Raw genomic sequence first — 23,077 nt, forward strand, 5'->3', positions numbered from 1 at the left:
TTCACTGACGTTGACCACTCGTGTGAGGTCATTGAACATCTTGCAGCACTGCATCCAGGTCCTTGGGGCTACACTGCTGACATTGACTGTGACGTCTATCTACTCCCATTTCCTTTTCCGCATTTTCCTGGAGGGCTTCCTGGCCTCCTATGGAAACAGGACCTCTCTGCTCCTTTCCACCTCCTGCACCAAGGCCTCCAGTGCTACATCCGAGCACCTTGGAGCACTCACTTTCCCATGTTGTGCCATTGTACTTCTTCCTGCTCACGCTCTGTTCACCAGCCAGTTGAATCACCTGCTGCAGTCAGAATGCACCTCCCCTTTAAGAGGTGCAGGCTGGCTTTAAGAAGTGTAGGCTTGCTTTAATTATTTCTAGCCTCACACAAACTTAATAGAACACTTGTGAACTCGTGCTTGTCAGAGCCTGCACACGGCTATGGAAAATCTGACTTTCCACATGACTATGCTAGAGTAAGTCTTCTGTGTCTTTGCAATAACAGCGTCAAATCTGTGATGAATCAGCCCTCATCATAGAATCATAAAATGATATAGCATAGAAGGAGGCCATTCGGCCCTTCATGTCTGTGCTGGCTCTATGGTAGAGCTATCCAATTTGTCCCACTCCCTACTCTTTTCCCATAGCCCTGTAAATATTTTCGCTTCACATATTTGTCCAATACCCTTTTGAAAGTTACGACCTACCCTTCTGCCACTGGAAACAGTTGTTCCATATTTACTCGATCAAAACCATTCCTGATTTTGAACACCTCAATCAAATCTCCCCTTAACCTTCTCTGCTCTAAGAGAACAACCGCAGCTTCTCCAGACTCTCCACATAACTGAAGTCCCTCATCCCTCATTTCAGTTATCTTCTGAAAATGTTCTGTTGTTATGCTAGCAGATCCAAAACATTTTTAACTTAGTGGCTGCGGGCCGGGTTTCCCAGGGCTCGGGAAACTCAGCAGCTAAAGGGAGCTGACAGATCCAGCAGGTAAATGCTTTACTAGTACTGCTTGTGGGCCAGGAGGAGCAAGAGTGCTTCCCCCCAGCCCCTCAAGCAAACCTGCCGTGATCTCTTCCCCGTGATCTCTTCCCCCTACAATCTCCCACCCCATCAGCTCCCCCCCTCCTCGCTGCCACGTTCTAAGCAGCACCCACCCTCCACTAATCCCTGATCTTCTCGATTACCCGGGCCCGTCCCCATAACTCCACAGCTGCTGCCTTCTACCGTAGGTTTTCCTGACCGGCAGCCGGCCAGTCTATCGATCTAATCTAATGAATTCCTGCTGTTAAATTCAGCATGACCTCCGCCTTCCAAGCATTTCCAAGTTTCCATGCCGCTGACACACTCCCTCCCACCTCTCCTTAAATATCGGGGCCAATATGTCCAAATAAGAGAACCTGCTGAGAGTTATTTAGATAGCAAAATACTGCAGATGCTGGAAATCCGAAATAACAACAGAAAATGCTGGAAAAACTCAGCAGGCCAGGCAACACCCATGGAGAGAAATTAGAGTCAACGTTTCGGGTCAAAACCCTTTATCAAGACTAAAGAGGCACAGGGAATTAAATAGATTAAGAGGCTGTGCTGGGAGAGAACAAAAGAGAAGAGACATTAAGAGGTATTCAAAACGAGACGAGATGGTGCTAGGACTAGTGGAGACAAAAGACAGCTCTAGATTAGGTGTGAAATGCGCTGGCAGAATGGGAGACAGCTGCCATGTGGGAGAGAAAAAAAAAGGAAAGTGGGGGAGGGAACCAAAACAAACGTGTGGATAAAAAATATAAGTAAAAATGTAATAGGGGCCGAGGTTATGATCTGAAATTGTTGAACTCGATATTGAGTATCCGACTATGCCACCTTCCACACTAATGCTTCTGACATGTCTTACTTTTTGTACAACCGAGGATTCCCCTCGACTGTGGTTGACACGGCCCTCGACCGTGTCCTTTCTATCTCCCGCACTTCTGCCCTCACCCCTGCCCCTCCCTCCCGGAACCATGATAGGGTTCCCCTTGTCCTCAACTTTCACCCCACCAGCCTTCACATTCAACGGATCATCCTCCACCATTTCTGCCACGTCCAAAGTGATCACACCACCAAACGCATCTTCCCCTCCCCTCCCCTTTCAGCATTCCATAGGGACCGCTCCCTCCGAGACACCCTAGTCCACTCCTCTATCACCCCCAGCACCCCTTCCCCTTCGCCTGGCACCTTCCCGTGCAAGCGCAGGAGATGTAACACCTGCCCTTATACCTCCCCCCTTCCCACTGTCCAGGGCCTCAAACACCCCTTCCAGGTGAAACAGCGATTTACCTGTACTTCTTGCAATCTAGTATACTGTATTCGCTGCTCACGATGCGGTCTCCTCTACATTGGGGAGACCAAACGCAGATTGGGTGACCACTTTGCAGAACACCTCCGTTCAGTCCGTAAGGGGGACCCCGAGCTTCCGGTCGCCTGTCATTTTAATTCACCACCCCATTCCCACTCGGACCTCACCGTCCTTGGCCTCTTGCATTGTTCCACGGAAGCTCAGCGTAAGCTCGAGGAACAGCACCTCATCTTTCGATTCGGCACTTTACAATCTTCTGGACTCAATATCGAGTTCAACAATTTCAGATCATAACCTCGGCCCCTATTACATTTTTACTTATATCTTTTATCCACACCTTTGTTTTGGTTTCCCTCCCCCCCCCCCTTTCCTTTTTTTTTCTCTCTCCCACATGGCAGCTGTCTCCCATTCTGCCAGCGCATTTCACATCTAATCTAGAGCTGTCTTTTGTCTCCACTAGTCCTATCATCATCTCGTCTCATTTTGAATACCTCTTATTGTCTCTTCTTTTTTGTTCTCTCCCAGCCTGGCCTCTTAACCTATTTCATTCCCTGTGCCTCTTTAGTCTTGATAAAGGGTTTTGACCCGAAACGTTGACTCTAATTTCTCTCCACGGATGTTGCCTGGCCTGCTGAGTTTTTCCAGCATTTTCTGTTGTTATTGCTGAGAGTTATTGTTGGAGCAACACCCAAACTTTTTTTAAGATTGAAGGGGAGGTAAAGGGGTTGACGCTTGTCCTTGACTTGGCAGCTCCAGGTTGTTTATTTGTCTTAAAGGGATGTAACATAAAATTCTGTTTTTCTCTTGCCATCAGTAACTCTTAGTCTGTTTTCAGAATCATGTGCTATTCGTTGTATTTTGGAAACTGCTGGGCTAGTGTTCCCTCTTCCTAAACTATTGTTTTTATTCTGTTCCCAAATGAATGTATTCTGGCTACCTAGTACATCACAAATGTCAATTCTCCAGAGCATATTGGAATCAAAGGAACTATTGCCCTCCTGATCTGTTACATCTGTATACTAAATATCGCCCATTACTATGTTGGCATTCTCCCCAGAACAGCTTTTGCTGAAGATTGATAAATTGTTAAATTTATTAATGCACTATAATTCTATAATTTATTGTTTATGTATTTAGACACATGCTTAATTGTGCTTCATTTGTCCAAAAGATGTTTAAAGGATGAGACAGAACTCCAGAATTGCTGTTAAAGTCTCACCATAGGTTACTGGTCAACAGAGGTAGCGGTTGGGACAGAATCAGTTTGCTGTAAGGACTAATTTTGAAATATATTCTTTTTTAAATCTGTCCCTGAAGCTGCACTCTTGGCAGAAGTCTACATCTCTGGAGCGACTGGTTGGCTGTTAGCCAGAAAGGTATTACAGCATTAGGGCTGCTTCCTTCTCACAAGAGATACCTATTCCTGCACACTGTCTTCATCCCTGAAGAAATCAAAGTCTGTTGTATTTTTACTATAGTATTTTTTTTTATGACCAATCATAGAGGTCATATAGCCTTCCATATTTTCCTCATGTAATTAGAGAGGAAACTTACATGAGGTGGCTAGTTAAAGCAGATGTGAAGAGCAAGAACAGTACTATATAATGCCAACAATTGTGCAGAATTTTCGGATGCACTGAGACTGACCGCACTTAGGTTAAGTATAGTGCAGGTTTCAGCAATAATTTTTTTCTGAAATTGTATAGAAAATAGTTATCAAACTTTAGAAATCTCAGTTACGCCAATATCAGGTGACTCCAGGCTGTGCTGCGGTTAAATCTTTGGCTTAAATCTAGGCCAGCGCATTATTAGGGTAAATGCAGGAAACCCGCATGAGGTGGTCTTTTACATGGGGCGGAGCTATTTAAATAAGCAACAGAGGGGTTCGGTGGATGTATCTCGAAAATGGCGTAAACAATCAAGGAAATTCACTCACGGTGCCGTTTCAACGTAATGCAACATAAATCAGTTACATGTGTATTTCCTCCTAAAAAACTGTAGTTATGCCAAGACTTTCTGGTAAATTCTGGGCCAGGGTTTTTCCTTAGGACTATATTGATATACGGTCTTCCCATTAAAATATGCTGACATAATTTTTTTTCTGTTGTGTCATGTCCAGATGGAATGCATCCTAGGTTGCTGAAAGAAGCAAAGGTAGAAATAGCAGCGGTGGGTCTGTTGCGAAAATCGTAGAAATTGGGGGCGGGCTGTGAACTTTGGGAAGTGTTGGGGCAGCCGCTCCCTAACTGACCCGACACCAAACGGCGGGACAGGCTGTTAAGGCAGTTAACTGCCTGGATAATCCTATTTTAAAGGGTTGATCTGATTTTGGAGGTTTTACAACATGCTGCCCGCCTTCATAAAACCACGCCAGGTGAATCGAGCCGGGTTGAGCTAGGACCTGAATTGTTGCCAGCTGCTCGAGCAGCTTAAAAGCGATCCTGCAATCTCTCATTCTTTCACATGCCACAACTTAGTGGTTCGAGGTTTGGGAGACATTTTGCAGCTCAACTAATCTTGTGTGTGTTGAGTCTGAGATCCATCTGTGTCTGTGACCTCCTTGGAAGACCCTCTGGCCACTTTGTCTGAGTGCACACAACCTTCATTCCTTGACTGAGCTATATACCAGCGGTATGGGAACCATTTATATCCGCCCATCCTGGTCGTCAGATTTGGAGGAACAGCAGCCGCGGCAGCAGCGCAACCAGGCACAGCAGCAGCACCAACAGCAGGAGCGCCAACCTTCTCCTCAGCCTCCTGATGCTGCACAGGACAGACGCCGTCAGTGCAGGCCTGCACCTCGCCGCAGGAGATACCCCCAACACAGGGTTTATAGGCAAAGGATGAGCTTCATCAACATGAGTGAGCAGCAGTGCCAAAAGAGGCTGAGACTTCCGCGAGACGTAGTCGCTGACATCTGCGCATTGCTGCACCAACACCTGGAGCTCCTTGCCAGCAAAGTCACCACCGCACTCAACTTCTTTGCTTTGGGTTCCTTCCAGGGATCATCTGCAGACATCAGCGGCATCTCTTAGTCGGCCGCACACACCTGCATCACGCAGGCCACCGATGCCCTCTTTGCAAAGGCGCACAATTACATCCACTTCTCCACGGATGAAGCAAGTGTAACCGTGTGTGCGGTTGGCTTTTCAAATGTGGCAGGCTTTCCAAGGGTGCAGGGCGTCGTAGACTGCACACATGTGGCCATTGGCGCACCCCATCACAACCCATCTGTTTTTGTCAACCGCAGTGGCTTCCACTCTCTTCACATCCAGCTGGTGTGTAACCACAGGAACATCATCATGCATGTTTGCGGCAAGTACTCTGGCAGTTGCCATGACTCCTTCATCCTGTGCCAGTCTACTGTGCCACAACTCTTCAATCCGCCAACCTAACTTTCCAGATGGCTACTTGGTGACAAGGGCTATCCCCTGAAAAATTGACTCATGACACCGATGAGGCTGAGGGAGCAGTACAATGTGAGCCACAATTCCACCAGAAGCATCATAGAGCAAACCATCGGCTTTCTCAAAAAGTGATTCGGATGCCTCGACAGATCTGGTGGAGCCCTGCAGTATGCACCAGCCACGGTGTCCAGAGTGATTGTCGGCTGCTGTGCCCTGCACAACATTGCACAGGAGCATAGTTTAGCGCTCCCTGAGGAACAAGTGGCTCAGCGCAGAGTATCCTCGGAAGAAGAGGGATAGGTAAGGGTGCAAGGGAAGTAAGGGTAAGGTGGGATGTGGAGGAACAGGCTTACAAAGCAGAGTGCTGGTGATGAGAAGAGAAGGAAAGCAGATTGAAGGTAAGTGTGATGTGATACTCACTTTTGATGATTGCAGAAGATCATTTAACCATTTCCGGCACTGGATCCAGGTGCGTGAACAAATGGACCTTGCGCTGACCTCCTCAGTAATGTTTAGCCAGGCTGCCTTGGTTTGCTGAGGAGGCTTCCTCCGGCCATCGGGAGGGAACAGAATCTCCCTGCGCCCACTTTCTCCCTCCACAAGAGCTTGGAGGGAGTCCTCATTAAAATGTGGAGCAGCCTTCGGTTTTGCACCACTCATTGTGGTCTTGGCACATTCAAAAACCAGCAGAAACAAGAAATTAAAGGCTGAGGCTGCATGGGACCCTTAAAAACATCTGCACCAATGACGTCATCAGAGGCGACTAACAGACCCGATCCCAATCATTGGACCTGCCAGCGCGCACCACTGCACTTAAGGGGTCAATTAAATTAAAATTTCAAATCTGGAGCGGCTGCAGTGGGCAGCGGGTCCAGACCCCGCCCACCAGGCAACCCGACTTCAAGCCGCCTCCTCAATTAAATTCGCGGCCAAAGGGTGGTGGTGGATGGATGTTTTTCAGACTGTGAGGTGGTTTGCAGTGGTGTTCCCCAAGGGTCAATTTTGGGTCTATTGCAATTTTTATAAATGACCTAGACTCAGGTGTAGGGAGCAGCATTATAGGCCTGGATTTTCCTTACCTCGGCGGGTCCAGCGCGGGTGACGTTGGTGGTGGATCCCAGCTCCGTTACTGGCTCAGTCCTGCTCTTGAAAATGATTTTACATTGATGGGGCTTGTTAAGCCTACCCAATGAGTATGTCGCTCCAATTAGAGGGAGCGGGTCTGGTGACATCATTCATGACGTGGCATCAGCCGGTTTCCTTGAAGGGACCATGACAACTTTCTTTTAACATTTGTGCTGTCAGTGTTCTACAGCATTGAAGTGCTGCAAACGCTGACAAGCACTGCACAGAGGTGCTCCCATGACTCCCTCCATCTGCACAGGAGGGCACAAGCAGGGATGTCATCAGGAGGACCTGGGTGCAGTGGCGCAAACCTTTAAATGATCTCATTAGATCATGAAACATTAGTATAAAGCCACACTCACCTTCATCCTGCTGTGCCTCTCATCACATCCCCATCACTCTGCCTTCCCTACCCTACACCTGCACATCCTTACTCACACCAACTAACCTTACACCTCCACCTATCCCTCTACATTATCACATCCCATCTCATTAGCCACCCCTCACACTCACCCTCCTCCTAGTTAAATCATACCAACTAACAACACACCAGGGTAAATGTTCATGTAATGTTTTTGTTAATGTGGTGTCAAACTTTGAAACCTTTATTTTCAACACTTTGCGTTCTTGGACAGATTTGTGTGCACCTTTGGAAGTGGCTTAGTGAGTTGCAGTGAATGGTGAGACATAACGATACCCCCCACAATGGTGGTGAGTGTGAAAGGAATGGCTTGGACATTGTAGGGGTGCTTTATGGTGTGGTGTGGGGTGGTGCCAACCTGGCATGGGATGGTGCCAACCTGGCGCATTATGTGGCAGCCAGGTTGTGCATCATCAAGTGAAGTAAATCTGGCCATGATGAGGCCATCCCTGGTGTCCCGGGCAGCAATGTAGTCGGGTGCTGATGCCCTGTGCCCTGTGCAGCATTAGTTGGTTGCGGAGAAGGTTGGTGTTGTTGGTGCTGCTGGTGTTGGGGCTGATCGTGGTTGGATTCTGAGGACCAAGGTGAGACAGAATAAAGGGTAGCCATGTTGATGGACTAGATGGGAGGTGAAGTAGAGATGACAGAAGCTTTCTTCCAATGAGGTAAGAGTGAATGGAGTGTGGAAAGTGGATAGCCTGCAGAATCTGTGCTGGAAATGGACTGAGAAACAGCTTGTGGCTGAGGAAAGTGAAGATCTGTCAGGTGGGAGCTTTTACAGCACATTTGAAGCTGTCAAGTAATCAGCTGAAGCAGTGGCCACTTAACTCCCACCTCAGGTTGACAGTCGTGGTCCCCGAACACCGTGGTTCCTGTGGCCATGAAGTTAAAGTCAAAAGGTAAGTTAAAAAAGCCTGTTAATGACCTGTCAACGAAATGGTAATGAGTTTAATTGGGTTGCCCGGCACTGCCTCTCGGGTCTGCTTAGCACTGACAGACCCGATATTGGGAAAGGCGCATTGTGGCGGGTTGACAGTGGGGTCCCGATCCGCTGTCAGAAAAAAATCACTTTCCCACCTGACCCATCACATAACCCAATGGAAAATTCCGGCCATAAAGTTTGCAAATGATACAAAACTTGGCAAAGTAGTAGATAGTGCTGAGAATAGTTATAGGCTTCAGGATGACATAGACAGGATGGTGAAATGGACAGAAGCATGGCAGATTGAGTTCAATGCAGAGAAGTGTGAAATGATGCGCTTTGGGAGGACTAATCTAGAAAGACAGTATACTATAAATGGCATGATTTTGAAAATTGTAAATGAGCAGAGAGACCTTGGTGTCCATATACACAAATCCTTAAAGGTGGCAGGACAAGTTGATAAGGTGGTTAGAAAAGCACACGGATTACTTGGGTTTATAAAAGAGGACCAGAATATAAAAACAAAGAGATCAAAATAGAACTTTATAAATCACTGGTTAGTCCTCAACTGGAGTATTGTGGACAATTCTGGGCATCACACTTCAGGAAAGGTGTAAAGGTCTTAGAAAGGGTACAGATTTATCAAGATTTTACCAGAGATGAGGGACTTCAGTTATGAGGAGAGATTGGAAAAGTTAGGACTGTTCTGCTTGGAACAGAGAAGGTTAAGAGGTGACCTAATAGAGATTTTCAAGGTGATGAGAGGTTTTGACAGAGTAGAGAGAGAAAAATGATTCCCTTTGGCAATTGGTTGATAACCAGAGGTCATAGATTCGAAATCATTGGCAAAAGATCTAGAGGGGAGATGAGGAAACATTTTCCCACTGAGTTGTCGAAATCTGCAACGCTGTACCTGAAAAGGTGGAATCTGATTCCATAAATAATTTTAAAACAGAGTTGGACGGGTATTGAGGATGAGGAACCTACAGGGTTACGGACAAAAAGCGGGGTTGTGGAACTAAGCATGACTGCACGTTCAAAGAGCCAGCACAGGCACGACGGGCCAAATGGCCTATTTCTGTGCTGTAAGTTTCAATGATTCAATGTTGACATCAGGGTTTCATTACTAAAGCATGACACAGAAAGTAAGGTTAATGTGTATAGGAAGCACATGCCATATGCAAGATTTTTAATAAGATACAAATTTATAAAAATGACATATGACAAAGAAGATATTTATGTTATAATGTACTTTTGTATATGTTTTATTTGGTTTCATGCCAAATCTGGTTATTACATCACATTCTTAGATTTTTTCATAATGGCATATGAATAAGATGAAGTGCATGCTCAGAATAATTCAGACTGCTGAAATTACAACTCTATTGCTTCAATTTTTCAATTTAGTCAAATGTCCACCTCATACTATTTTATATATACATTTACTGTAGTTAAGCATAGAATGAAGAACTTTAAAGAGTTTCTATTATCTTTCTGGGTCTTTGTACTAGATAATTTCGTCGGGTTCAGTACCACAGACCATTCCCATAACCAAGCTCTCCCCCTTATGTGTGCCTTGTAACTACCCAATATCAAGGCGAATAGGGTCAAATATAGGATCCTTGTCACTGCATTGCCCTCATCTGATTTCTTTGACTTCAGTAGGTAGAAGAATTAGCACTCTACCAGACTATGGCTTAGGCCTTAAACTACTAATCAGAATTATTGGAGATTAAGCAGATAAATGAACAGGATTAAATACAAACAACAGAGTTATAGTAACTACAGACTTTATTATACTTGAAATATCAAACAACAAATGTGCTTCTTGTAATGATCAGTAACATGTCATTCATACTGATTAAGTTTGCTTTTGCCCCGGTGTCTAGTTTCAATGTAACTAATGCTCCATTTACCTGCAGTGGCATCATCCATTTGTCCTCTTTTACTGCATTAACATTATGTTCAGCATCGTCCATTCCTGAGGGCTGCACATTTTCTGTATCCTTTTCTATGTTGTCACATGACACCATTCCTACAGAAAATGTCTCACATAAATCAGTGTCCTCAATCACATTGACTTGTTGCCCTTGCTTTGTTTTTACTTTTGAAAAGCATTGTTTGGCAAAGTGATTCTTTCCATAACATTTTGTGCACATTTTTTCAAACGCTGGGCATTGTCGTGACTGGTGTTTGTAACCACAGCGTTTACAATTAAAAATTCCTTCCTCCGATTGCTTTTCATTTCTGTTCTGTCCACGTTTCTTCCCCTTGTAGGACACAGCACCGACAGCAGCACTATCACTGAAAGTCTTCACGTTCTTTTGAGCTAGCTCACTGGCTTGGCATATTTTCACAGCATTTTCCAATGTTAGTTCGGTTTCTCTCAACAGACGTTCCCTGACCTTTTTAATCATGAATACCAAACACAATCTGGTCACGAATCATGGATGATTTCATTTCAGAGAAATTACATGTCTGTGCTTTCAGTTTTAGATCGGTCACAAAGCTATCAAAAGTCTCATTTTGCTGCTGTGTCCGTGAACGGAACACGTACCTCTCATAGGTTTTGTTCTTTTTGGGAGAACAATGTGTATCAAACTTCTTCAGCACACCATCTATTTTTTCTCTGTCCTCCTCTTGATTAAATACAAACGTATTAAATAACTCTATCGCCTGTGGGCCTGCAACCGTGAGCAGCAACGCTATTTTCCTTGCGTCTGGCTTCGTACCAAACCCGATGGCAGCAATGTAGAGTTCGAATTGTTGTTTGAAAGTCCGCCAATTGCAGTCGACATTCCCCATGAGTTTCAAACCCTCCAGTGGCTTCAAAGTCTCCATGTCGCATTTCACAATATTCAGCAGATTTTACCACTCCTGGTACCATGTTATGTTCATAAATAACTAGACGTTTTAATTATGAACAGCTAGCTTCTAGCTAGTCATTTATTCAGCCATGTAGACTAGCTGTACAGGCATCCATCTTGACTACTGCCTTGTGGGTAGCCTAGTGCATCATGGGTAGTCCCACTCTTAAACATACAGCTCCTACATACAGCAACATACAGCTCCACCTAGTGTACCATTCTAGAATGACATGTTACTGATCATTACACTTCTCTTGTGTTAACGCTCCATATAAGCTGAACCTTGGAACATGGCTCCTTCTTAGCTTTAAATGGTAGTTCATTGTCACGGATTCTTCGACTTAGCCCCATCGCTGACGACTGCAGACTAACTGCTGGCTGGGAGATATGTCATTCAATATCCTTTAACGATGTATCAAAACAAAGGATATTAATAAATGTCTCTCTCGTGACTACATTAGGTGATCAGCCATTTGCAGAATTCAAAATGGCTTTTGCTCACAAAAATACAGCAGCTAAACTGAGATCTATTTCAAAAAGATCTACGGGATACTGAGGGGGCGATTTTGCCAGCCCTGGGGAGGTGGGTTTGGAGGCGGGACTGCCGGGAAAATGGCAGAATCTGGGGGCAGGTACCCATCCTGCCCCCAACCCACCTCCGTGCCATCTTCCCAGGAGGCGGGTACCCGATTCGCGCTGGGTCCTGTCTCCTCGCGGCGGAAAGGGGAATACAGCCACTTAACTTCCTGTTAACAGGTAGTTAACAGGCAGTTAAGAAGATTATCCCCATTTTTCCAACAGAAGTACGGGCTTTCCGACGTCGGGAAACTCCGCCAGGGTCAGCGAGGCGAGCAGTGGGTCTGCGGGGGTGAGAGGGTTCGAAAAGTGCGCTGTGGAGGTGAGTGATGGGTGCAAGTGTGGAGAGGTAAGTATGTGAGGTGAGTGAAAAGTCTTAGAAAAAGTTTTCTTACCTTTGTTTCTTCCTGCAGGCTTCAATCGTTGGGGATCCGGAGGCTCCGGCATCTCCACGGCAGAGATGACAGAATGGCTGCTGCATTCTCCGATGCTAAACAACAGAGAATGTCAACAGAGAATGTCAGTGTTTGACAGCTTCTCAAATGATGACAAATCATCTGTCAAAAATTTTTGACAGATGAAACGTCATACGCTGATGTTCTCTGCCACCGGCTTTCCCTTAATTGGCCTGCTACAATCAAGGGAAAATAGCGTGGGTTGGCCAGACGTCGATGGAGGCAGAACTGAAACCCGACAAAGCAGCAGTCCTGCCTCCAATGCGCCCCCATTGGCAAAATCACCCCCTCATAGTTGAACCGAATGGCTGAATCCCTCTACCTGGTAACAAACTACCAGTCCCATTTGATTGTTACTGTAACAATGCTGTTGTCACCTGTCAGTAACAGCATTTTAGAAGTCAACAGACTGAGCATTTCTCCACTGAGTTATTATTTGCATGTACAGCCAATCCATCTGATTCTTGAGCTGTTGTGTATCGAATAGGCTGGGGAATTTTCTGCACAGGTTTATAAACCATTCAAAAGGAACAGAAATAACATATCATCCGCAAAAGTGCTCCATTTTCTTTTATCATAGGTCTCAAATAGATTTGCAAAATAACAAGCTGCAGCACAGATAGAATTTGAGAAAAGTACAAATATTGGAGGTAATAACTCATCATTGCTAATGCGCTGTTATGCTAAAGTAGTCTCCGGTCACATACTCTTTTATTTCCTTGAGCATTTATAGATCAATTGTGGACAGCAGATGGTTTTAGTCATTACATTTCTAAAGCATTGTAAATATATGGTCTAAAGTAACCACTAATTCATTTTTTATATTAAATCAGCCTTGAGCACTGCCTCTGCCATGTGTTTACAGTTATTTTGTATAAGTTCCAATAAACCATCTTGAACTGAAAAAACTAAGCAATATATTGAAGCAGCTTTAATTTTTGGTTTTATGGTGTCTCAACTACTTCAGTAACTAATATTTAATTCTAGGAATCACTTGTAATTTTTTGATTATATCTTAACGTAGTTGATTGCAAGTCAGTCACCTTTATTTTCTTTGCAGGTAAATCGAGCTTGTGGACATCCTGTTAGAAAGCCTGCACAATCTTTGGATTACCAACCAGATCTTTACAGCGATAAACATGGGCTTAAAATCACTCATAAAGAAAATGAGGAGACATTATCCAGCAGGAGAAAGTAAGACGTATTTATACTTGTTAGCCTTTTGTACAGGCACCGGGTGAAGGTTATTGATATGTTTAAATAAACATGATTACAATATATAAGAGCACTTTTTTTAACAGGCACAGAATGGCAAAAAGTGTTCATGGGTAGGCACACACTATTTTGTTGGAGTAAAACTTTGATGTTCTGCAGCAAAACTTATGTTTTATTTTTACATTCTATAAGCTTTTGTTTGCTTGCAGCTTGTTTTGTTCACGCAACATCATCCCTGACATTAAATATAAGCAAAAACGAGTAGTTCTCACAACTTCTAAAAATTGGTCAAATGCTCCTCTGACTAAGGATTCTGAAACTCTGGGAAAAATTGTCTCCTTCTCCATTAGTTTCCATCTCTCTGTCTTTCTTCCCTTCAGTTTGGCTTTCCTTCCCTTTTATTGTCTCTGCTCATTTTAAGTTCACATTCCTTCTGATTCATGCAATCCTTTTTCTAGTGCACAGTCCTTTCTTCATTTTCCCACTTGCTCACTCTATCCCTCTTTCTCTCTTCCCATTTTCCTGGCTTGTGCTTTTCCTTTCAGGTTTTTTCTTTTTCTCTCCCCCTTTTTGGTTCATGCACTGTATCCCCTTTTCTGGTTCACTGACTTAGTCTCTCCTTTTGAGTTTCACATTCCCATCATTTGGTTGCCTCCCTTCTGGTTCACACACTTTTTTTCTCTCCTTTCTCCTTTTGGTGTTTGCTCTCTGTCCGCCCGCCCCTCTCCCTTTGGTGTTCTCTTAATCTCTCAAGCCCTTTTTTGGTTCACACTCACGATTTATGTCCACCTTGGCTATTCTTTTAATTTTTTCCTATTTAGCTCGGTGGACATAGTGTATTTAGACTTCCAAAAGGCATTTGACAAGGTGCCACACAAAAGATTATTGCTCAAGATAAAAAATCACGGGATTGGGGGTATTATTCTGGCATGGGTGGAGGATTGGCTATCTAACAGAAAGCAGAGAGTTGGGATAAATGGTTCATTCTCAGACTGGCAATCAGTAACTAGTGGTGTTCCGCAGGGGTCAGTGCTGGGTCCCCAACTCTTTACAATCTATATTAACGATTTGGAGGAGGGGACCGAGTGTAACATATCAAAGTTTGCAGATGATACTAAGATGGGAGGGAAAGTAGTGCGTGAGGAGGACATAAAAAACCTGCAAAGGGACATAGACAGGCTAAGTAAGTGGGCAGAGATTTGGCAGATGGAATACAATACTGGAAAGTGTGAGGTTATGCACTTTGGCAGGAAAAATCATAGAGAAAGTTATTATCTTAATGGCAAGAAACTGGAAAGTACTGAAGTACAAAGGGATCTGGGGGTCCTGGTGCACGAAACTCAAAAAGTTAGTATGCAGGTGCAGCAAGTGATCAAGAAGGCCAATGGAATGTTGGCTTTTATTGCAAGGGGGATAGAATATAAAAACAGGGAGGTATTGTTGCAGTTGTACAAGGTATTGGTGAGACCGCACCTGGAATACTGCATACAGTTTTGGTGTCCATACTTAAGAAAAGACATACTTGCTCTCGAGTCAGTACAAAGAAGGTTCACTCGGTTAATCCCGGGGATGAGGGGATGGACATATGAGGAGAGGTTCAGTAGATTGGGACTCTACTCATTGGTGTTCAGAAGAATGAGAGGCGATCTTATTGAAACATATAAGATTGTGAAGGGGCTTGATCGGGTGGATGCGGTGAGGATGTTCCCAATGATGGGTGAAACTAGAACTAGGGGGCATAATCTTAGAATAAGGGGCTGCTCTTTCAAAACTGAGATGAGGAGAAACTTCTTCACTCAGAGGGTAGTAGGTCTGTGGAATTTGCTGCCCAAGAAAGCTGTGGAAGCTACATCATTAAATAAATTAAAAACAGAAATAGACAGTTTCCTAGAAGTAAAGGGAATTAGGGGTTACGGGGAGCGGGCAGGAAATTGGACATGAGTCTAGGTTCGGAACGGTCATGGCCCTGTGGGTAGCGGAGCGGGCCCAGGGGCCATGTAGCCTGGTTCTGCTCCTACTTCTTGTGTTCTAATTCTGTGTTAGATTTCAGGAGATGGTTCTATTCCTGTTCCTGGCTGGGGTGGAGATCACCTTTTACAGAAGGTAAGTACTGTGAAAATATATGGACAGAGTGATCTCCTGGACGAGTTTCGATCGCCTAGATGGGTCGGAGAGGAATTTCCCAGATTTTTTCTCCCAAATTGGCCATTGGGTTTTTATCTGGTTTTTCGCCTCTCCCAGGAGATCACATGGGTTCGGATGGGATGTAGAGTGATAGTAGATTTGAGGTTAGGATCAGATCAGCCATGATCTTATTGAATGGTGGAGCAGGCTCGAGCAGCCAATTGGCCTACTCCTGCTCCTATTTCTTATGTTCTTATGTACAGATACGATGGCCGCGATTTTTTCAATGGAGGCGGGTTGGGTGCTGGTCATGTGGTTTCCGGCTTCCAGTCCCGCCCCCAACTGCATCCAGCCCACAGACGTGATTTTACATTGATTGACCTTGTTAAGCCCGCCCTGCGGGCTTGCCGGCCAATTAAGAGGAAGCCAGTCAGATAACATCATTTGATGACACGTCATCTGCCGGTTTTCTTAAAGGGATCATGCACAATTTTTTTTGACAGCTGATTTCTCAGTGTTTGTCAGCATTGAGGTGCTGAAAACACTGACAATCACTGTACAAAGTTTAGCTGTTGCACCCAGGCTCCCCAATGACTCCCTCCATAGGCTGGAATAGATGGCAGCTGCAGGTGAGGTGACAGAAATGATCTGTCACTGGTGAGAGAGGTTCTCCTAATGAGGTGGCACTGGACATGGATTTCAAAACTTGTTACCTAAAGAAATATGTAAATGCATTAAAATTGAGTTTCCCAACATTTTCTTACCTCTGAGACTCACCAGTGCATCATTGGATCCTTCACACCACTTCTGCAGCTGTCATCAATCCAGAAACATTACAGCAGACTCACAACATGCCACACTTACCTGGCGTGGTGTCCAGATGCCGGGAAACCCGAGGCAGAAGCAGCAAAATTAAAAAATAGCCTGTTAACTACTAGCAACTACCTGTTAATAAGCAGGTAATTGGCTTTAAACCTCTTCCCGCCGCTAGGTGTCGGGTCCCTGTGCAAATCAGGGACCCGACACTTGGGGAAATTGTTTGGCGGTGGGATCGCAGCCTGCCGTCAATCAAAATGATTTTACCCTTTGACCCGCCTCCAAACCCACCCTCTGAGCGCCAGCAAAATCCAGCCCTATGTGGCTGGAGTAAAATGAGTCATTGAAGGAGCATGTAGGATGTGCAAATGTGCAGCAGAATCAGGCCCTGGGCTGAGGGGAAGGGATTTGTCCCGACTGACACAAACCTTTCCTATTTGAAAAGGACCCAAGCAGCTTAACAATTCGTATCTGTCCTTGTCTCATCAAGGATTTGCTTGATTCACCTTTGGAGAGATTGAAGAAGTACAAGTGTGAAAGGCACAAACATCTGGTTCAGGTCACAAGAGGGTACTATTGTCACACCTCAGGTTATGCTATTGTGCAAGTAGATATAGGGCAGTGTGAGTCAACTCCCATAAGAGTAAGAGGCTCAGAACAATTGACACCACCAATCATAAGAAAATATCTACAGCTGACCCAAATTCCTAATACTCACCATACTCAAATTCGATTTTTAATTTTGCAAACTTGCAAACAAAAAATATGAATTTGCAACAAAATGCTCACCAAAGGTATTAGTTGTAAGGTAATAAGTTTGGAAAAATCTCAATCAGATTTTTATTGGACGCAAGTCCACAGCTCAAAACTGTCTGTAATTTAGCACAGAATTGGCAGTCTTTTTCAGAGAGCACTACAATAACAACAATAACTTGCATTTATATAGTGCTTTTCACATAGTAAGGTGCTTCACAGGAGCTTAATCAGACAAAAATTGACTCGAGCCAAAGAAGAAAACATTAGGACAGGTAACCAAAAGCTTGCTCATAGAGATAGTTTTAAGGAAGGAGAGATGCAGAGGCGGAGAGGTTTTAGGGAGGAAATTCCAGAGCTTAGGGCCTAGACAGCTGAAGGCACAGCCGGCAATGATTTAGGAAGTCGGGGCTGCACAAGACACCAAAATGGGCGGAACAAAGAGTTCTCGGAGGCTTGTAGGGCTGGAGGAGGTTACCGAGATAGGAAGGTCATGGAGAGATTTGAACATGAGGATGAGAATTTTAAATTCGAGGCATTGGTGGACCAGGAGACACTGTAGGTTAGCAAGCACAGGGATGATACTTGAGCGGGACTTTAGGATATGGACAACAGAGCTTTGGATGAGCTCATGGTTATGGAACTTTAAAGATGGGAGGCCTGCCAGGACAGCATTGGAATAGTCGGGTCTGATGGTAAGAAAAGCATGGATGAGGGCCTCAGCAGCTGATGAGCTGAGTCAGGGGTGAAGACAATCAATATTACAGAGGTAGAAGCATGCATTCTTGGTGATGGAGAGAATATGGGATCGGAAGTTCAGCTCAGGGTCAAATTGGACAGCGAGTTCTGGTTCAGCCTGAGACGATGGCCAGGGAGGGCGATGGAACTGATGGCTAAGGAATGGAGCTCGTGGTGGGGCTGAAGACTATAGTTTCGGTCTTCCCAATACAGTATTTAATTTAAGAAAATTTCTGATCAACCAGTACTGGAAGTTTGACAAGCAACCTGACAACACTGAGGCAGTGGAGGGATCGAGAGAGGTGGTGGTAGGTAAAGCTTGGTGTTGTTAGCATAAATGTGGACCCTGACTTTGTATTTTCTGATGATGTCTCTGAGGGGCAGCATGTAGATGAGAAATGGGAGAGAACCAAAGATAGATCCTTGGGGGCTCCAGAGGTAACGATGTGGGAGCAAGAAGAAAAGCCATTGCAGGAAATTCTCTAGCTACGACTGGATTCAAGCCGGTTGAATCATACTAGCACAAAGTAAACAGTAGCTTACCATCATGGGATGGTAGCAAAAACTCACATTTTCAATTTGTAAATCCTCAAATGTACAAATTTGTGACTGGACGCTCATCCTGCTTTAGGGAATATATTTTTGATATATATATTAATGACCTGGATTTGGATATTCAGGGCATAATTTCAAAGTTTCAGAAGACAGAAAACTTGGAAATGTAGTAAACAGTGAGGAGGATAGTAAGTAAGAAACTTCAGGAGGACATAGACAGAATGGTGAAATGGGCAGATACATGGCAGATGAAATTTAACGCAGAGAAGTGTGAAGTGATTCATTTTGGTAGGAAGAATGAGAGGAGACAACATAAGTTAAATGGTGCAATTTTAAAGGAATAGAGAGACCTGGGGTGTATGTACACAAGTCTTTTAAGATGGCAGGAAACACACAAAATGAGCAATAATAAATTGGTAGCCCATTTTACACCGCACACAATTTTCTTTTTCATTGAAGTCAAGCAAGCCAGCCCACTGACAGGTCCTGAGTATGATGAGGCAAAGCGGAGGGGGTCAGCCCAGGCTGGCAGCGGCCCACAGTATTTTTGTGGGTTCAGGAAGAGCACTCCTCCTGGCTCCACAGGAATTAAATGATTAAAAGTGGGCAGTCTCCAGCAGTCCCATTAATGACTGTTGGTTAAGTCGCTTAAGACAACTGGGCGAAGCATGTGCAGCTCATATTCTCACCAATTTTACATCAGGATCCTGAAACTGGTGTTAGATTCCCGATTTGCATACTCAAGGCATCTGATGCCTGTTTCAGGCAGGCGCCCTGTACACTAGGAAGTCACTAGGTTCCAATTTGGCAGCTGATGCACTTCCGGGAGAAATTGGAGATGAAAATTTGGAAATTCACTCTCCCAATATCAGATGAAATGAGGTTAAGTTTCTACTCCTCTGACTTAAATTTTAAGCCATGTTCTTTTCACACAGCAGTACACCTTTCTCTTGCATGCTGTGTAATCCAGACAGAACTCAGTATGCCTGGGTCAAATTTAGCAGGCCTGCTATTGCCTAATTAATATATTCTGAAACTTTATTAATTTTACTGTCACAGCTCCAATATTTCCAATTCCCAGATCATAGAAACATGAGATTTGAGCACTGCAAACCTTTGTATCAGCCTCATTTTATTCCAACTACAGCTACTTTTGCATTTAGTTCTTGCACCTCTTCTAATTTCAGAGACTCAGCATTCAGTTGCTGTTGAAAGATTAAGAATGCATTCTTTTAACTCGCATCTGATTAAAAGCTATGGTCTTCTTAATTACCTTGTAATGAGTTGATTTCTAGAATTACAAACATTAATAGTGTTAATATTTACTGCTATTTTACAATATTGGCATTTGCACTCAAGCCAGTTATTTTTATCCTTGTTTGCTGGCAGATTTCATAAAAGAAAAGAGAGACTTGCATTTATATAGCGCCTTTCACGACCACCAGACGTCCTAAAGCGTTTTAGTCAATGAAGTACTTTTTCAAGTATAGCCACTGTTGTAATGTAATAATAATTGAAGTCACTTGTAATAAAGAACAGAACTGATTTTTCTACTTTAAAAACACATGAATGCTATTTAAAAACATTTTGATAAAGAATAATGGGCAAAAGTCCTAATTACATGGGGTTTATTTTGCACATACTTTTTGAACATTTGAATGTACTAGTCAATCTCCTGTGCTGCTTCATGTGGAGAGTCAAGACCAAATGTAATCATCAGGTCAAGCGGGGTTAGAGGTGAAGGTAATTGGATCAAGGCTTGTCGAGGACTGACGGTGGAGGGAAGAAGAGGTCAAAGGGGGAAAGTTAAATAGGGTGGGGGAGGGGAAGATAGGGGGTGTGTAGTGTATGTAACCGTTCCACCTTTAAGAGAACTATTTTAAGGGTTGCACTACTTTATCTTGGCTGCTGTATACTGTAATACCGGTGGTGACCACACCGGTATATAAGTGCTGTGTAATGATTTATTGGGCAGTTCCGCCCTGACCTTCGACTAGTAAAGACCTGTTAAAGTTTACTCTTGTGGTCTGTGTAGTAATTCTCAATATAACACACAGACTTAACAGTGGCGACGAGTACGATCTTACCCTGCGGCAGAGATACATCCAAGGCAGTTTAACGGGCGTCGAGAGGAGGCATCCGCCCTCATCATTCTGCTGAGAGAAGACTCGGGTCTGCAGAGCAAAGGAAGAATTCTGACACGAAGCCTTCCATCAGCAACAGGCAGTGATCATCCCCTCTATCACGGTGGTGGGTAAGCCGATCAGCGACGAGCAGTAAGTCGGCCACGTTGGCTGTGAAATAGGGGAGGGAAAAACGGAGGATATAAGGGCGGAGAACTCGACCACGGCCGGGGAAAAGAGCCGGACAGAAGTCGGGGCCAGAGGCGCTGAGACTGGGGCAGCGTAAGGCACGGGAGCCGCGGTGAATGCAAACGCAGCCGGTGTAAAAGATCGGGCTGCAAGCGGGCTGTGAGACGCAACAGCGTCGAGAGAGAGCTCGACCGCAACCGGTGAAAAAGGCCGGGCAGCTACCGAGGCCGCGAGGCGCAGCGACCGGGTCAGCGTAAGGTGCGGGAGAAAATTTTAAAAAAAAACCACGGAGAACTCAGCCGCAGCCGGGGGGAAAGGACCGGACTGCAAGAGGGGCTGGGAGGCACGATTTGAAAACCGCTGGGGAGGGCAAACGCAGCAATACGGCAATCGCCATTACAGCCAGCGGGGGAGAAAGGCAAACGTGGGAAGCCGCCATTTTCATAGGCGGGGGAAGAAGACAAGCGCGGGAAACCGCCATTTTGGAAAAAATAAATAAATAAAAGAAAAATTTCTTTGTGTTTCTCAAGAAGGTTGTGAAGATGCCTAAGCGTGGTAACATCAACGATTTCGATCCCGATGTTGAAGATTGGGCCACGTATGTAGAACGCATAGAGATATATTGTAAGGCAAATAAAATATCAGATGAAGATAAAGCACTAACCTTACTAAACTCAATGGGTGCGAAGACATACGGGCTATTGAAGCATCTTCTATCACCAGCTAAACCGGCGGATCAGACGTTCGCTAAAATTGTGGCTGTCCTGAAAAATCATTTGAACCCCACACCGCTGATGTTAGCGGAACGATTTAAATTTTATGTGAGAACGCAACTGAAAGAGGAAAGCAACGCGGAGTATTTAATTGAACTGCGTAAGCTAGCGAAATACTGCCAGTTTGGGGAAAGCCTGACAGAGGCACTGAGACAAATTCGTGTGTGGATTGTCGAAAGAAGGAACACAAAAGCGGCTGCTTGAAGAGAATGATCTTACACTTGATAAGGCTGTCTCTATTGCAACATCGCACGAAGCCGCAGCGAGAGGCACTGCGGAAATGCAGCTGAAGGCAGCGGTACTCAGCGTAGATCAAATGGCTTCGGGTACAACGAAATGTTATCGTTGTGGGAAGACAACACACGATCAGAACCAATGCTGGTTTAAAAACCAGGAATGTAGAAAATGTGGCAAGCTTGGTCACATAGCTAAAGTATGCCGGTCAGGAAAGAAGACCAGCAACAAAAAGTCACCGCAGGAAAAGTGCAGAAAGGTACATAAGGTGGCTGAGAAGAGTTCGGATGAACAGAATTCGGATTCAGACTCCAACAGCAAGGAACTGGGTAGTCTGAGAATTCACAATGTGAGTAAGGAAGCTGACCGACAAACTATCTGGGTCACACTGCAGATAGCAGGAGTCCAAATGAAGATGGAATTGGACACCGGATCGGCGTTGACGGTCATGAATAAGCAAGATTACAAAAGGTTATTCAAACATATTCCCCTACGGGATACGAAGATAGTATTGCAGACATACACGGGGCAAAGAGTATACCCCATCGGAAAGATAAAAGTCAAGGTGGTACACAAGGGCAAACAACACCAAGGAATGGACTTATATGTACTACCTGAGGGAGGTCCACCACTTCTGGGACGGGAGTGGATCAGGAAAATAAATATGGACTGGCACTCCCTAAAGGCAATAACGGTAGATTCCGGGAAAAAAGATGTCAAACCTGAATGATTGTCCAGAATATTGGATGAGGCTAAAGAGGTGTTCCAACAGGGACTGGGAACACTGAGAGGAATTAAGGCAAAAATCAAGATTGCAGAACATGCAAACCCAAAATTTTTCAAAGCCAGACCGGTACCTTATGCGATACGACCTGCTGTGGAAGCTGAGCTGGAAGGGCTAGAACGTTCAGGAGTACTGTCTAATGTGGACTGGAGTGAGTGGGCCACGCCCATTGTTCCCGTCATGAAGCGTTCATCGAGTAACAAGCCAGGGGAACCGGGGAAGGTCCGCATCTGTGGAGACTTCAAGATCACAGTTAATCCGGTGCTTCACACGGTGCAATATCCGCTTCCGCGGATTGAGGATATCTTTGCTTCATTGTCTGGCGGGAAACGCTTCACCAAGATAGACCTGGCACAAGCGTACTTACAGATGGAAGTTGAGGAAGAGTCGCGCCAGTATCTCACAATCAACACGCACAGAGGCTTGTATCGATATAATAGACTGGTTTTTGGAGTGGCTTCGGCTCCAGCAATTTGGCAGAGGGCCATGGAGCAGGTATTACAGGGAATTCCAAGCACTCAATGTTACTTGGACGATATCCTGATTACAGGAGATGACGATGAGGAACACCTTGCAAATTTGAAACTGGTGCTCACCAGGTTGAAGGAATATGGCCTTCGAGTTAATCGCCAGAAATGTGAGTTCTTTCAGAAACGGATCTCGT

The 23,077-nt window shown here is 44.7% G+C and overlaps 1 protein-coding gene across 1 annotated transcript in view; it reads left to right on the plus strand.

Moving 5' to 3' along the window:
- Positions 1-23,077, plus strand: part of LOC147111515 (glypican-5-like) — a 1,571,270-nt gene that overhangs the window by 486,530 nt on the left and 1,061,663 nt on the right. The window contains exon 3 of the mRNA XM_085998559.1: positions 13,170-13,303. Within this exon, the coding sequence (XP_085854685.1) occupies positions 13,170-13,303 (134 nt within the window). The remainder of the gene's footprint in view (positions 1-13,169; positions 13,304-23,077) is intronic.

This window comes from Somniosus microcephalus, chromosome 10 (genome assembly GCF_052327205.1).
Source record: "Somniosus microcephalus isolate GS21.2 chromosome 10, FLI_Smic_1.0, whole genome shotgun sequence".
Lineage (NCBI taxonomy): Eukaryota > Metazoa > Chordata > Chondrichthyes > Squaliformes > Somniosidae > Somniosus > Somniosus microcephalus.